This window comes from Polypterus senegalus, unplaced genomic scaffold, assembly GCF_016835505.1.
Source record: "Polypterus senegalus isolate Bchr_013 unplaced genomic scaffold, ASM1683550v1 scaffold_2547, whole genome shotgun sequence".
Classification (NCBI taxonomy): Eukaryota; Metazoa; Chordata; class Cladistia; order Polypteriformes; family Polypteridae; genus Polypterus; species Polypterus senegalus.
In genome coordinates, this window is record NW_024383410.1 from 98,822 (window position 1) to 115,764 (window position 16,943).

Sequence of the window (16,943 nt, forward strand, 5' to 3'; positions counted from 1 at the left end):
GGCACGACGGTCTTTGCCTTGTTCTGCATTTCTTTGTACACGTGTCTGGTTTTCGTCATCTCCCTGGTTATCCCATTTCCTTTTTGCTAATCTCTTCGTCTTTATGCTTTCCTGTACTTCCTTATTCCACCACCATGTCTCTTTGTATTCCTTCCTCTGTCCAGATCTCAGACCAAGCACATACCTAGCTCTCTCCCTTACCACTTCAGTTGTGGTATTCCAATCATTTATCCTGTCTTCACCACTACCCAGCGCCTGTCTCACTTCCTCTCTTAATTTCACACAATAGTCATTCCTCATTCCACTTCCACCACATGATCTTTGGTTCAATTCTCACTCTCATCCTCTTTCTCACTTAGAAATTCATCCTTCATACAATCATTTAATGCTGTCTATAGTTACAAAAATACTCCACATAAACCATTCTTTATTCCACAAAGCAGATGCTTTGCTTTGGGTTCTCAACTTCACATATTTTCAACATTAAAACAAATAAAAATGGTGGATGACAATAAATGTGGTCAGTTTAAACTCATTTCTCAGAAAATTGGGATTCTTGGTACAAACTGGAAGGGAACAAAGACTATTGGGGGTATATTGGTGACAAAGTAATGTGAAAGGCACTATATAATATATTGATGTTATAGTCACTATATACTGTAAGAGATGTGAAAGAATCAGGACAACAGCCAGCCAGAGCAATGTGAAAGACTGAATATAATACATAAATATGAAGGGCACTTTATTACAAAGATAAGAAATGCATTATAATAGATGAAAGCAATGGACTATAACAGAGAATGACAAATATGACATGCGCTATAAAAGAGAGACAGCAGACAAATGTGAAAGATTTTGCAAGGTGGGGAGATATGAAAGGCACTATATAACTGATAGTCGATCAAACAGAGGAAGCTGGGCAGTCTACTTGTGACTGTATGCTGTAGGAACACAAGTAATTAAATCAAGGTTAATAACATTTGATTTGACTTCTATATAACTATCATATAAATGTTTCTTATGTAAAGACCATTACAAAACATAATCACAAACAGGAGTTTGCATGATACGTTGGTGAGCTCTGTAAGCCATGCTGTTTTGTTGGAGGATAGGTAAGATAGAGCAGACTGATTGGCAGGATGACGCCAGACCTCGTCCTCTATCGAAATGGTGCCATCTTTCGCTTTTACGCCTGGTGCAGCTGCGTTGTTCTTCTATGTGAGTCGACGTTTCTTGCAGGAAGGGCTGCTGTTCTCTTTCTCCGATCTGAGTTCACCTCTGTTACAGCTCACCTTTATTTGAAACCAGCAGGGTCAGATTGTGGCGAGCGTGAATGCGACCGAGAGAATAAAACTGAATAAAAAAAAATGCTAACCTTTACAAGTTTATGCATTTACAGCGGCTGTTATAGACTCAAATCAAATGTATGTTTTTATTGTATAATAGTAACAATAAGAACAGCTCACTATGCAAAATGTTTATTTTGGGACACGTTAAGACTCGAACCCGGGACCTCCTGCATAGAAGTCCACAGCTCTAACCGCTGTACTACCCAAGACATCTAAAACATGGAAAAAAGTTTGTCTTTTAGGTATGTGTTCAACATTTCTTTCATCCTACACTTGCATAGATCTTTGTAGACACGGAACACACGTGAAATGCTTGTGTTCCAAATAACGATATATTTTTTTAGCCTACGTACCTGACTCACTGATAAACACGGCTTCAGTTGGGACAGGTTTTTGCAGTTTCTCCGGTGGTGGGGGAGGGTATAGCAGGCTGCTTGCTGCTTGGGATTATCGACACATTTAAAAGACAAAAGACACGGAATGGAGACGTGTGAGTGGGTTTAAGGTGGGCTGGATTTGAGTTTTCTCGTAAACTTTAGTAATTCTAGTGTTAATCCAGTTCAGGCTGCATTGTACTAAAGTCAGGTGCTCACACAGCCACAACCACACAAAGCCAATTCAGAGTCACCAGTTAACCCAACATGCAAATCTGTGAGACATGTGAAGTAAACCAGGAGTAACACAAGTAGAATATTCTGACCTGACAAAGACGACGAGTGGTTGCTGAATTTCAAGTTTTGCCAATTCAGCTCCTGATTGGTTCTTGTTAATTGTGCTGTGCTGTGCTTCGCCCCCTGTCCCTTTACATACTCACAGATTCTTTTGTCTCTTTTCAGACTTCTGTCCACTCAAACTGGACATCAACACAGCAAGCAGAAACCTCCATCTCTCTGAGGGGAGCAAGAAGGTGACATGTAAGGAGACAGAAACCGAATATCCTTATCACCCTGAAAGATTTAACTCTTGTCCTCAAGTTCTGTGCAGAGAGGCATTGATTGGGACTCGCTATTACTGGGAAGTGAAGTGCACTGGCAACTACAAGAGGATTGGAGTCACATATAAAGAAGAGGGTGACGAGTGTGGGCTTGGAGACAATGAAAAATCCTGGTGTTTGCTGTGTGATAATTCCTATGTCTCTGTGAAACACAATGACGAGGGGACTAGCGTCGACGTCCCCTGCAACCCCAGAATAGGTGTGTATCTGGACTGGCCTGCTGGATCTCTGTCATTTTATAGCGTCTCACACAAAATGACCCTCCTGCACAAGTTTAAAACCTCCTTCACTGGGGCCCTCTATCCAGGGTTTTGGCTCGGAATGGACACCAGTATAAAAATCTGCCATCTGAAGTCATGTGACCGCTGACCACTACCTTCCACTAGTTACTTGATGGCACTATTTGATAGATATCTAGGCATTCATTTGAGGAGAATAATTGTTCTTGTCTATAATGGTAGGGAGCTGGAGTCTATACTGGCAAGATTGGGCAGAAGACATAATGTATCTGATGGTGGAATTCATCATTAGAGTACAAGAACACTTTGGAAAGTTACAATTGAGAGAAATGTGTGCATGATGTACAGTTTGGAGCTTTACATATCACCGATAGATAGATAGATAGATAGATAGATAGATAGATAGATAGATAGATAGATAGATAGATAGATAGATAGATAGATAGATAGATAGATGGATGAGAGTTTAATTCACTATCTAAGTGTTGGCTAAATTTCAATGCAATACACTTTTCTCTAATATATTTATATATATTATATAGTTTGTAGTCTTTTACCCCCGTTCAGTTAACAAGAGGTATTCTGCGCGAGATCTCTAAGCCAGAGTTAATTAAGGCAGTGTGGAGGCAGTCTCTCTCCTAGCTTGGACTATCAAATGTGTTTGCCAACAGGACATGGCGTACAGTTTTCTGGCCTGCTCAAAGTGCCTAACATGTGACTGTATGGCCAAACTTACAGAAACGCGACGAGTTAAATGAGCCTTAACACTAGAATTACCAGAGCCTACAAAAAAAATCGTAGATCCGTCCCACCTTAAATCACTTCTTAAAACCGTTCTCACCTCTCCGCCAGCCTCCTTTGTCCTGTAAATGTGCCAATAAAAACAAACTGCAAGCAGCCGGCTATTCCATCCCCCCACCGACGTCTCCGAGCTCATGCCTCGATTATCTGGGAGTAAGTGGAGTTTTAGAGTGGAAATACTAGATCGTTATTTGGAACACACGCATTTCATGTCTGTTCCGTTTCTACAGTAATCTGTGTCAACACATTGTTAAAACAGTAACTTTTTCATATTTTAGTAATAAATGTTACAAAATGTAGACATAAACTATAAAATGTGTGAAGCCTGACAGCCAAAGAGCAAATTAACACTTTCATAAAAGTTTCAAGACTTTTACAGCAGCTTCTGTGGTGTACCGTTTCTACAGTAATCTGTGTCAACACATTGTTAAAACAGTAACTTTTCATATTTTAGTAATAAATGTTACGACATACTATAAAATGTGTGAGTGACAGCAGACCTGTTGTACTTCAAGAGATCAATCGAGAGTGCAGCAGACCTGTTGTACTTCAAGAGATTCGAGTTCAATTCCCTGCTGGGGAGAAAATGTATTTATTTTTAACTTTCACAGTTCTGTTTGCCTGAACTCCCTGTCTATCTATATAGTAAGAACAGTAATTTTATTATTATATAGCAGCTTCCCTGTCTGCCTATCATATAGTGCCTTTCCTTCCTACCTATCTATATATCTATCCCCTTAGCTGTTTTTTATATATATCTATTATACAGTGCCTTCCCTGTTTATTAATATATCTAGTGCCTTCTCTGCCTGTCTGACTGATTGCATATAGCGCTGAACTTACTGCTCTGTACTATTCTGTCCTCTGAATGTCCTGGAGTACAAAAGAAACCGCACCATACAGCAACATGTGCGAACTGGCAAGGTTGGGGAAAAAACACGCGGTCACTGATTACAAACCGCAAGATGAATGAAAGAGACAATATATGTAAAAACATCATTGCACTAATGCAATATTATCTGAAAACGAACAGTGTCAGATCGGTTTGAATACACGCTGACGCTGTTACAGAAGGAGCAAACAGCATTCTCAGATGGGGGGTAGAGAAGGATCCTGAACACGACTGAGACTGAGAATGAAAAGTGAATAAAAAAAAAAAAACTAACCTTTACAAGTATCATAAATTACACCGGCTGTCACACACTGAAATCAAATGCATGTTTTTATTCTAAAATAGTAAGAATAAGAGCAGTTTACTTCACAAAACTGAATCGTGGGATCAACTCATGACCTTTTGGATACTAGTCAGCAGCTGATAGCATTACACTACCGTGGCAGCTGTAGTATGTATGTGTCAATGTGGCGGCTTTTTTCTGCAGTTATATTTTTGAATAAAAGCATACTTGTTCTGTTATATTTGTACGTTTTGTAAAAGTGTTTGATATTTGGATTTCAGGCTTCATACATTATATAGTTTATGCTTACATTTTGTCATTTACTACTACAATATGAAAAACGTTTCTGTTTTAAAAATGTGTTGACACGGATTACTGTAGAAATGGAACACACGTGAAATGTGTGTATTCCAAATAATGATCTATTATTTCCACTCTAAAACTCCACTTCACTCCCAGATACTCAATGAAGGCCTGAGCTGAGAGAAGTCTGTGCACGTTCTAAGTCGTTGGGGGGGATGGAATAGCCGGCTACTTACTGCTTTTCTTTTATCAGCACATTTAGATTACAAAAGACACTGGCTGAGAGGTGAGAACGGTTTTAAGAAGCGATTTAAGGTGGGACGGACCTACGAGTTTTTTCGTAGGCTCTGGTAATGCTAGTGTTAAACAGAACTTATCTTCAACAAGTTCTTTTCTTTAATAGCAGTTTTATCTTTTTTTTGTGTGAACTGATCTGCTTTCAATCTTACTAAACTTTGAGGTCTTCTAAACCTTTTAAAATGAAGATATTTGGTCTGTGGAATTATTTGAACACACTCTTTGCCAGAACCATCCTATGAAGCACAATAAGTGCTACAGAACTTTGGTAATTTGGGACAAATGCAGTGTAAGGGATGGCCGGCAGCCCCCAAAACGCTAGATGGCAGCTCCACTTGGCATCTTGGGACTTGGTGTTCTTTACCTCAGCCCTTTGGGGTACCATGGGTACTGCCAGCGGATGCTGTGAGGACTGGGGAGCGAAATAGCATGGAGTTTCCGCCTTACCTGTAGGTGCTTAGGACGATATGGGCAGAAGAGCAGAAGCACTCCTGGGTTGGCCAAAATAAGAGGACTTGATGGCCTCACAGAGACGAGCCAGAGTTGGGTAGAAGGTGGATGAAGTTTGCTGGGAGGAGCAAAGGAGGCAAAGACCAAGAGACAGAGAGGAAGAAAGAAGAATAACTGTGTGCTGTGCCATTCATACTACAGTGGTGGAAATGAGTATTTGATCCCATGCTGAATTGGTATGTTTGCTCACTTACTAAGAAATGAACAGTTTGTTATTTTTATGGTAGCTTCATTTTAATGGAGAAAGACAGAATATCAACCACCAATCCAGAAAAAAATACATCACATAAAAGATTTCAATTGATTTGCATGTCATTGAGTGAAATAAAGTATTTGATCCCCTACAACCTAGCCAGAATACTGCCTCCCACAGAATTCACATTGTTAAGATGAATATCCTTCCTAAGCTGCTCTTTTTATTTCAAAACATTCCAATATACATCAATAAATAATTTTTTAAGAAATCAGATTCAACCATAACCTCATTTATTTGGAACTCAAAACATCCACGTATCCAAAAAGCGACCCTACAAAGACTTAGAAGGTAGAAGGTGGCATGGCTCTACCTAACTTCAATTATATTACTGGGCAGCAAACATGCAAGCTATAAAAACCTGGACACAAAAAGATGAACAAACACAGGCCTGGTCCACAATAGAAATAAACTCCTGCAGTACTTCTTTATATTCCCTGCTTTGTACTCCAATAAATACAAGTCATTGCCAATATACTGATACCCCAATTGTGCTTCATCCAGCCAGCTATATCCTAACTACAGGGTCACAATGCCGAGAAACAAACTCCAGGCAGGGTGCCAGCCCACATACTAGGGACAATTTAGAATCGCCAATGCACGTCTTTGGATTGTGGGAGGAAACCCATGCAGACATGGGGAAGAACATGCAAACTCCACGCAGGGATGACCCGGGAAGTGAACTCAGGTCTCCTAACTGCGAGGCAGCAGCGCTGCCCACTGTGCCACCAATTCTGCTTCACTCACTCAGAATATGTAACCAATGTAGGAAGCATTTTAAGATAGAGAAGCTTTTTTTTCTGTGGCACCTCTGCATGAGAACCAGATTTTTCCACCCTCTCAAACATGTACAGTTTTTAATATCTGGAAAGCTTTTGGGATTAAATTGCTTAGAGATCTTTACATAGACAACGCCTTTGCATCCTATGAACAATTACATTTCAAATTTAGCTTCCCAGCAGCACATTTCTTTCACTACCTTCAAAATTAGAAACTTTTTTAAACAGAACCTGTCTGATTTTCCACACCTCCCACCTACATCTACTCTGGAAAAAATATTGCTCAGTTTCGAGGACTCAGACGGCATTTCTGTAATATATAAAAAGATTTTACAATCCCTCCCTTTCAAAGATCCAAGAGGACAGTGGGAAAAGGATCTCTCACTCAACATCTCAAAAAAGGAGTGGAGTGGTAGCAAAGCAGAGAATTTATTTGAGCTCCATATGCATACAATTATTCAACTCAAAATTATATATCGCGCACATCTGTCTCGCCTAAAACTGTCCAAAATGTTTCCAGGGCGAGAGCCAACCTGCATTGAAATCAAGCTCCAGCCTCACTGGGTCACATATTTTGGACCTGCACCAAATTAACATCATTCTGGACTAAAATCTTGAAATGCCTATCAGACAGCCTTGCTGTCACAATCCCTCCTACTCCACTAACAGCTGTGTTTGGTGGGCTCACAGAGGGGCTTCAAGTGGAGAAAGACACACAAACTGTAATGGCCTTTACTACACTATTGGCATGCAGACTTATCTTGCTAAACTTGAAGAATCCTAACTCTCCTATTCTGAGTCAGAGGGTAACTGATGTTTTATATTATTTGAAATTGTAAAAAATCTAATTCTCACTTAGAGAATCTGTGCAGAACTTTTTCAAAACCTGTCAGGATCTCTGACATTCTGTGCACTCCTTTGAGGAGGAAGATATATTTGCTTGCTTTTAATTGTGAGAAAGAACTGTCATCTCTGTCTTGTCATGGAGCACAGTTTAAACTTTTGACTAAAGAGTGTTATTTCATGTCTAGAGGGCTCTAATAATGTTAAAAAAAATATTTAGAAATATAACCATAAACAGGTTTTCTATGCTCTAACTGTGAAAATATTAGATTTATAAATAAAGAATCCTACTTTGTGGAAATTCATGTATCGCAAAGGATTAACTGCGATAAACGAGGGTTTACTGTATAACTGTGTGGAGAATATTTAGAAACAGTGTGGGAGAGTTTCTAAGGGCTTAAAATATATAAAAATAACCATACAAACACATGGTTTCTACTTCGCGGATTTTCACCTATCGCAGAGGGTTCTGGAATGCAACCCCCGCGATCGAGGAGGGATTACTGTACGATTTTCACCCTCAAGACAAAATAATGTTGCTGGATCTCCTTTATCGATGCCTATGAGGATTTTAAATACCCCACATGGTCTCCTCTGTTCAGACTAAGCAGGTCCAATTCTCTGAGTCTGTCACAGTAGGACATGGCCTGCAGTCCCATGATGCACCTGGCTGTTCAACACTGCACAGCTTCAACTGCTGCTATGTCTTTCTTGTACCGCGGTGACCAGAACTGCACACAACACTCCAGATGAGGTCTAATCAGTGCATTATATCGTTTGAGTATAACGTCACTTGAGTTATATTCGACAGGTTTAATGATATAACCTAACCTTTGCTTTGTCTTTTTAATTGCTACTGTAGAGAAAAGCCAAGCAAAATGACACCTTTTATTGGCTAACTAAACATGGTACAACACCCTAGTACTAATTGCTTCTGTGAATTTCTTAGTCGATAAAAATGCTCAGTTAACATAAATTAAAATTTAGAATTAGATAGAACTTTATTTGTCCCAAGGGTGAAATTTGGCTTTTCAAGGTAGATTTTTAAATAAATAAATAGGTAGATAAATAAGTAAATAAATATACACACAGATCAGAATGTCTACAGTATAAAGGTAGAAGATTAAAGTTAAGTTAAAAATATTACTACCAAAGTGACAGGTGGCACATAACAAAGTGACAAACACTAAAGTGATTTGACTTATGCTGATAGGCTAACATGTTTAAGGTGACACACTATGACAAAGGCTCTTCAGTAGTCACCAAGTAGTGAGATATCAGACACAGTGCATAGCTAATCTAGCTTATGAGGTCAACCACAAAAGAACAGAGAAGGAGCATCAGGCCCAAACGTCACAGCAGGTAGTGCTTCAAACCCTGAGGTTGTGAGTTCAAATGCTGACCCTCAGCAAGTCACTTGTCCTCCCCATTGCTCCAATTGGAAAACCAAAGGGCTCACAGATCCAATTTAGCGTTGTCCTGATGTTCTTTCTGGTTTCCACCTGGCACACCTCCCATGCAGATCTCATGTGTGAAGCCTCTTTTCAATGGCAGACAAGTGCACTTTAAAGTCAGCAGTGGCAAGTGCTACCTGGAGGTCCTTCTCTCAACACCTTTTGTTTGAAGATCTCTTGAAACTCTTTCCCAAACTCAGAGGCATCTATAACCTTCATTGTGAAGGCCTCAGAGAGCTCTTTTGTGATAACACACAGTTCAACAACAAAGAGCAAACCAACTTAAATGTGGGAGGTTTCAATAAGAGGACAGCTTCAGATGAGATCCTTTCTCAGGATGTCCTCCTCATCATCAAAGGCTGATTCTAATTTGAGGTGCTGCTCAATAGAGGGGTGCACTTACTTTTTCATTTATTTAAATGATAATATTTACTACTGAATGTGCATGTGGTGTGATGTTTGTTGCGTTCTGTCACCTTTATCTAAAGATTGCCTTTAATAGAAGATCAACTCTGGACATGTCCACATACAGAGCCTTCAGAAAGTCTTCTGACCCTTTAACCGTGTGCTAAAATCATTTCAGTTCATTTTTTCCCACATCAACCTAACACTCAACACCCCAGAAAGACAAAGTGAAAGTAGAATTTAAGACATTCTTGAAAATGAAATAAATAGGGCAACACGGTGGAGCAGTGGTAGCGCTGCTGCCTCACAATAAGGAGACCTGGGTTTGTGTCCTCGGTCCTCCCTATGTGGAGTTTGCATGTTCTCCCCGTGTCTGTGTGGGTTTCCTCCCACAGTCCAAAGACATGCAGGTTAGGTGCATTGGTGGTCCTAAATTGTGCTTGGTGTGTGTTTTCTGCGGTGGGCTGGCACCCTTCACGGGATTTATTCCTGCCTTGCGCACTGTGCTGGCTGGGATTGGCTCCAGCAGACCGCCGTGACCCTGTGTTAGAATATAGCGGGTTGGACAATGACTGACTAAAACCTGAAATATCCCACTGACCCAAGTAATCAGACCCTTTACTCAGTACTTACTTGAAGCCCCTTTGGCAGTGATCACAGCCTGCAGTCTTCTTGGCTCTGATGTGACAGCTCTGCATGGTTTCCTCCAGATGTGACATTTAGAATTTACGATGGTCTCATCAGACCAGAGAATTGTGTTTTTCAGTTTCTTTTGACGCCTTTTAGGAAACTCTCAGCAGGCTTTTGGTGTGTTTGGCCACAGAACCATAAAGTCCAGTGTGTTGTAGTAGCTGCTGTCCTTCTGGGATCTTCTCCCATCTCCACACAGATCCTCTGGTGCTCAGCCACAGTGGCCATTGGGTTCTTGGTCACCTGCATTATGAAGGTGTATTCTAAACATATTCCTCATAAGAATTATGGAGGTCACTGTCAGTTTGAGAACCTTCAATGCTACAGAAGTGTTGCATTTCTATCCTCAGATCTGTGCCTCGACCCAATCCTGTTACTGTGCTCTGAAGGCAATGCCTTCAACTGCATGGCTTGGTTTTTGCCCCACATGTGTACCTTCTATAGACAGGTGTGCTTTTCCTAATCGTGTCCAATCAATTACATTAACCACAGATGGACTCCAAACAGGATGTAGAAACATCTCAACATTGACTGACAGAATGTGATGCACCTGCGCCATATTTCAGGTCTCCCAGCAAAGGGTGTGAATCCTTATGTCAATGGGATACTTCAGGTTTTATATTTTCAATTAAATGACCAAAAATGTCTAAAAACCTGTTTGGCATTCTGAGTGTTGTTTAATGGCAAATAAAATCAATTTTAAATGAATAACTGAAGGAGTCTGAAGAGTTTGTGAAGGCACTGTATGTTAAAAAATAAAAAAAAATCATTTCATTCAAGTCACCCCATCTGTTGTTGTTTGAATGAAAGGGGTCTCCATGGTAGAAGATCCCACTACTACAAGAAACATACAAAAAAAAATCACTAATATTAAAAAGCCATAGAGCTGCTGAAGGTCCTTTGGACTAAGGAGACCAACTGAGAGCTTTATGGTAAGTCACAGAAGCTCTGTGCCCACAGAAGACAAAACGAACCTACAAGCTCTTCAAAGAAAACACATGAAATATGGAGGAAGCTCATTAATATTATGGGACGCTGAGCTGAAACTGTGCGGGGCACAATAAAATCAGAAGATCATCAAGACAATCTTTAGCAAACATAACAAAGCTCTGTATCTGATGCAGTTCATTCAAAACATACAGCCAGATATGGTGAACATTGCATAGGATGGTTCTGAAGTGGTCTGCTATGAGCCCTGAAATGAATCCAAGTCAACATCCATGGAAAGAGCTGGAAGTCCTCAGACCTCAAGAAGTGTGGGCCGTGGCCAGTGAGAGGAGCAGAAGTCTCATCAGAGCAACAGGGAGAGCTTGAGGGCAGTTCTTGCCTGAAAACAGTGTGCTGCAGAATATTAGGTGATGGTCCAAAGTTAAAAGCAAAGAGTCTGCACTGGTTTGTGCATCCCCTGTGGCTGGGTTACCAACAAGCCATGGAATTATAGAGTTTAATTAAGGAACTAGTTGGGGTTTGTGGCCTCCACTTAGCTGGTCATCTGTTGGCTCACTAACTTCACATCTCATTTCTGTTTGGGTGATGTTTGTGAAAAATAAGCAATTCAGAGAACCAAGTCTTAAAAAAAAAAAATAAAGTCAGAGAAGCCAATGAACAGCAGACATTGGTGACTGATGGAGACGATGATTAGAATGAAATCCTGCAGCCAGGGTAGCCCCCCAGGACCAGAGCTGGACACCCCTGATGTACACACATGTAAAGACACCAACAGGCCACCTCACCAAACAGCTGATGGTAACTTATAAGGCATCCCCTTTTGAAAGACCCCAACATTGACCACTATTTCTCTGCAGCCCCTCTCTCCATGTAGCTCTGGATTGTCAAACTCTGTGAAAGGTTGTGCTTGGACACAAAGTGACAGAGATGATGACATGTAGAACCATAGCAACAGGATAACTAAAGCCTTTTAAGTCACTCAGCACATACTGGTCTGCCAATTCTTGTTGAACTCTCCAGATGAACAACTCGCTCCTGACTTCTCTGACTGAAGATGACCTGATGACCATCAGCTGTGAAGAGGAACAGCCAAGACATAAAGTGAGAGCTGCTAGTTCTTCAGAAAATCTTTAAACCCAGTGAGCCCAGTGTGTTACATTTGAATAGTAATGACTGCACAGTGAATGTCACCAAACTCCTTCTTTAGAGTCCCCACTCTGCTCTTTTCATGTGCAGGCACTCGTGCAGTCGTCTGAACCTCTGAGTGGTGAGGAGTTTTTACAGTTGAGTTTGTGTTCTTATTAATTTGGGTGGTCCTGATGAGTATCTCTGACACTTCATGTCCTCCATTGGTGTGACCGTGTGTGTCACTGTCTCACACAAGTGCTGGCCCACTTTGATTCATCTCACTTGCTGTTATTTTCTCCTTTCTCTGTTCTCTTGTTGTTTTCTTTTTTTATTTAATTTTATTGATATTTGATGAAAACAACATTCCATACAATCATCTCAAAGTTAAGAAACCAAAATGAAACCTTCACCCGAGAGAAAGACAGGAGAGAATACAACAAGAGAAAATGTTTAATAAAAAGACAGGAGAATATCCTATTCCCAATATAAATGGTGATTTTAAGATTTGATTAATTAATTTGATCCTGCCATATATTAAAAAGATTTGAATGGATCCTCTAAGTGAGAATTTGATTTTTTCCAATTTCAAATACTACAGAACATCAGATGCCCTCTGACTTAACAGAGGTGGGCTGGGATTCTTTAAGTTGAGTAAGATAAGTCTACACACAGGCTAGCAGTGAAGTAAAGGTGATTACAGTTGGTTTGTCCTTCTCCACTTGAAGCCCCTCTGTGAGCCCACCACACTCAGCTGTTAATGGGTTAGGAGTGACTGTGGCACCGAGGATGTCTGATAGGCAGTCAGAGGTTTTGGTCCAGAATGAGGGATCATGTGGCCCAGTGACACTGGAGCTCAATTGTAATGTCCACAGGTTGAGTCTTGGCCTGGATACATTTTGGACAATTTTAAAGGAGATAAATGAGCTTGAGAAAAGATTTGAAGTTGAATGATTGAGTGCTTTGTGCATTTGGAGTTGGAGGGGATTCTGATTTCAGAGATGGTAAGTGAATGATCCTTTACCAAACATACTGCAGGGTCTTTGAGAGGAAGAGACTTCAGGATGCTTTTATATATTATTGAGATGCTGTCGGAGTATTTAGACTGATCAGTATTGACTGTGGAATAGAAATGGGTGGGAGGTGAGGACAACTGGGGGCAGGTTCATTATGGCAAAGATTCTGATAAGAGGGTAGCGTGTTGCTGGGAAGTTAAATATGAAATGTGATTGTTCATAAGATGCACAGATATTATCTCTATACAGTCCACCAAATGTTTAAATTCTTAACATCAAGTACTGTGTAAGTTTGAGAGGGCAGAAGAAGAGGATTATCATGGAAAAGTGCAACAGATTACAGTAGAGCTTCTCTGTCTTAGAGTGCTTTCTACATTGGCTCCATATTCTGAGTGATTGATAGTCAATTGAATTATTAGTATATTGATGATCATTTGTATTTAATGGGCACAGAGCAGGACATATAAAGAAGTACAGCAAGAGTTTATTTCTATTGCAGACCAGGCTTGTGTATATTCATCAAATGGTGTCCATGTCCAGATCCTTCTAGCTTGTATGTTTACACCTCAGTCTTCTTCTTTCTGTTGCTCCTGTTAGGGGTTGCCATATCAGATCATCTTTTTCCACATCTTCTTGTCCTTGTCACCTGCATGTCCTCTCTCACCACATCCATAAACCTCATCTTAGGCCTTCTTCTTTTCCTTTTGCCTGGCAGCTCTATCCTTAGCATCCTTCTCCCAATATTCCCAGCATCTCTCCTCTGCACATGTCCAAACCAACACATTCTTGCCTCTCTGACTTTGTCTCCAAACCTTCCAACCTGAACTGACCCTCTGATGTCCTCATTTCTAATCCTTTTCCATCCTTGTCACACCCAATGCAAATCTTAGTATCTTTAACTCTGCCACCTCCAGCTCTGTCTCCTGCTTTCTGGTCAGTGCCGCCATCTCCAACCCATGTAACATAGCTGGTCTCACTACCATCCTGTAGATCTTCCCTTTCACTTTTGCTGATACCGTCTGTCACAAATCACTCCTGACACTCTTCTCCACCCATTCCACCCTGCCTGTACTCTCTTCTTCAGTTCTCTTCCACAATCACCATTATTCTGTACTGATGATCCAAGTATTTACACTCATCCACCTTTGCCAACTCTGCTCCTTGCATCCTCTCCATTCCAATGACCTTCCTCTCATTCACTCACATGTTTTCTGTCTTGGTGGTCCTACTGATCTTCATTCCTCTCCTCTCTAGAGCATATCTCCACCTCTCCAGCTTCTCCTCAACCTGCTCCTTACTCTCGCTGCAGATCACAATGTCATTAGCAAACATCACAGTCCACAGGGACTCCTGCCTAATCTCATCTACCAACCTGTCCATCACCATTGCAAATAAGAAAGGGCTCAGAGCTGATCCCTGATGTAATCCCACCTCCACGTTGAATGCATCCATCAATGCTCTCAGAGCAAACATCCCATCGGTGTTGTTCTTTCCTGGTATGAAACCATCCTGCTTCTCACTAATCACCGCCGTTCTTAACCGAGCTTCCACTACTCTTCCCCATAACTTCATGCTGTGGCTCATCAATTTTATCCCCCTGTAGTTACTACAGTCCTGCACATCCCCTTCTTATGCTTAAATATTGGCACCAGTACACTTCTTCTCCACTCCTCAGGCATCCTCTCACTTTCCAAGATTACATTAATCTGGTTAAAAACACCACTGCCATCTCTCCTAAACACTTCCATGCTTCCACAGTTTTGTCATCTGAACCAACAGCTTTTCCATTTTCATCCTCTTCATAGCTGTCCTTATTTCCTCCTTGCTAATCCATTGTACTTCCAGATTCACTATCTCCACATCATCCAACCTCTTCTCTCTCTCATTGTCTTCATTCATCAGCCTCTCAAAGTACTCTTTCCATCTTCTCAACACACTCTCCTCGCTTTTGAGTACGTTTCCATCTTTATTCTTTATCACCCTAATCTGCTGCACATCTTTCCCAGCTTGTTTCCTCTGTCTAGCCCACGGGTGTCAAACTCCAGTCCTGCAGGGCCGCAGGGGCTGCAGGTTTTCATTCTGACCATCTTCATTAGTGACCATTTTTGGCTGCTAATTAGCTTCTTTTTCTTTAGTTTTAATTAACTTCACTCAGGCCCCTTAGTTGTCTCCTTTTCCTTAATTAGCAGCCAAACAATAATGAGACACGAAACAAGCCTCCACATGACCAGCTCACCTGTGCCCATCACACAATATGTGAAAATAAAGAAAGGTGGTGGTCTCAGTAAGGTTGATCTCCGAGGTCACCCAAACATTTTAACGGTGTTCTTAGAAAAAATAGAAAATCAACAGTTTTGGAAATGTCTGCTGTGGTAGAATGAGAGGAGCAACAAGCTATGGAATTAAATAACGAGTTTAATGAACAGCAAGAATTGGCTTCTCATTAACACTAGAATTACCAGAGCCTACGAAAAAACTCGTAGATCTGTCCCACCTTAAATTGCTTCTTAAAACCGTTCTCACCTCTCCGCCAGCGTCTTTTGTCATCTAAATGTGCTGATTAAAAAAAGTTGCAAGCAGCCGGCTATTCCATCCCCCACCGACTTAGAACGTGCACAAACTTCTCTCAGCTCAGGCCTTTATTGATTATCTGGGAGTTAAGTGGAGTTTTAGAGTGGAAATAATAGATCGTTATTTGAAACACACGCATTTCACGTGTGTTCCATTTCTACAGTAATCCGTGTAAACACAATTTTAAAGCAGAAACGTTTTTCATATTGTAGTAGTAAATGACAAAATGTAGGCATAAACTGTATAATGTATGAAGCCTGAAGTCCAAATATCAAAGTAATACTTTCACAAAAGGTCCAAATATAACTGAACAAATATGCTTTTATTCAAAAATATAACTGCAGAAAAAAGCCGCCTTAGCATGCCATATTGACACATACTTACTACAGCTGCCATGGTAGCGTAATGGTATCAGCTGCTGACTAGTATTCAAAAGGTCATGAGTTAGATCCCACATGGCTCAGTTTTGAGAAGTAAACTGCTCTTATTCTTACTATTTTAGAATAAAAACATGCATTTGATTTCAGTGTGTAACAGCCAGTAATTTATGATACTTGTAAAGGTTAGTTTTTTTTTTTAATTCACTTTTCATTCTCAGTCTTAGTCGTGTTCAGGATCCTTCCCTACCCCCCATCTGAGAATGCTGTTTTCACATAAAGACGCGCTGTAGCTCTGCAGCGTACTTGTGACTGCATTCTCGTACCAATGCTTGCGAACTGAAGTGAACTGAAGGAAGGGTGTGTGGAAATTGTTAATATTTGAATGTAATGATTTTATATAGCACGGATCAGAAATCAGCAGTTCTTAGCATTGCACCACACAAGCTGTCGTATCAACCGCCTACTGTAACTTGCTTTATTTTTTCTTCACTTATAGTCTAGAATAAAAGTGCACTTGTTTTTTATTCTTGTACACCAACATATGTTCCTGTGTTTGAGCGACACGGGCATGCTCAAAAAAATAGACGTGTAATGCCACGAAAAGTGCACGCAGGCACTACACAGTTCACAAGCATTGGTACGAGAATGGAGTCACAAGTACGCTGCAGAGCTACAGCGCGTCTTTATGTGAAAACAGCATTCTCAGATGGGGGGTAGGGAAGGATCCTGAACACGACTGAGAGAATGAAAAGTGAATAAAAAAAAAAAAAAGTAACCTTTACAAGTATCATAAATTACTGGGTGTTACACA

General features: G+C 40.7%; 1 protein-coding gene across 1 annotated transcript in view; it reads left to right on the top strand.

Moving 5' to 3' along the window:
* Positions 1-16,943, top strand: part of LOC120521498 (E3 ubiquitin-protein ligase Midline-1-like) — a 67,201-nt gene that overhangs the window by 30,641 nt on the left and 19,617 nt on the right. The window contains exon 7 of the mRNA XM_039743076.1: positions 2,186-2,542. Coding sequence (XP_039599010.1) covers positions 2,186-2,542 — 357 coding nt within the window. The remainder of the gene's footprint in view (positions 1-2,185; positions 2,543-16,943) is intronic.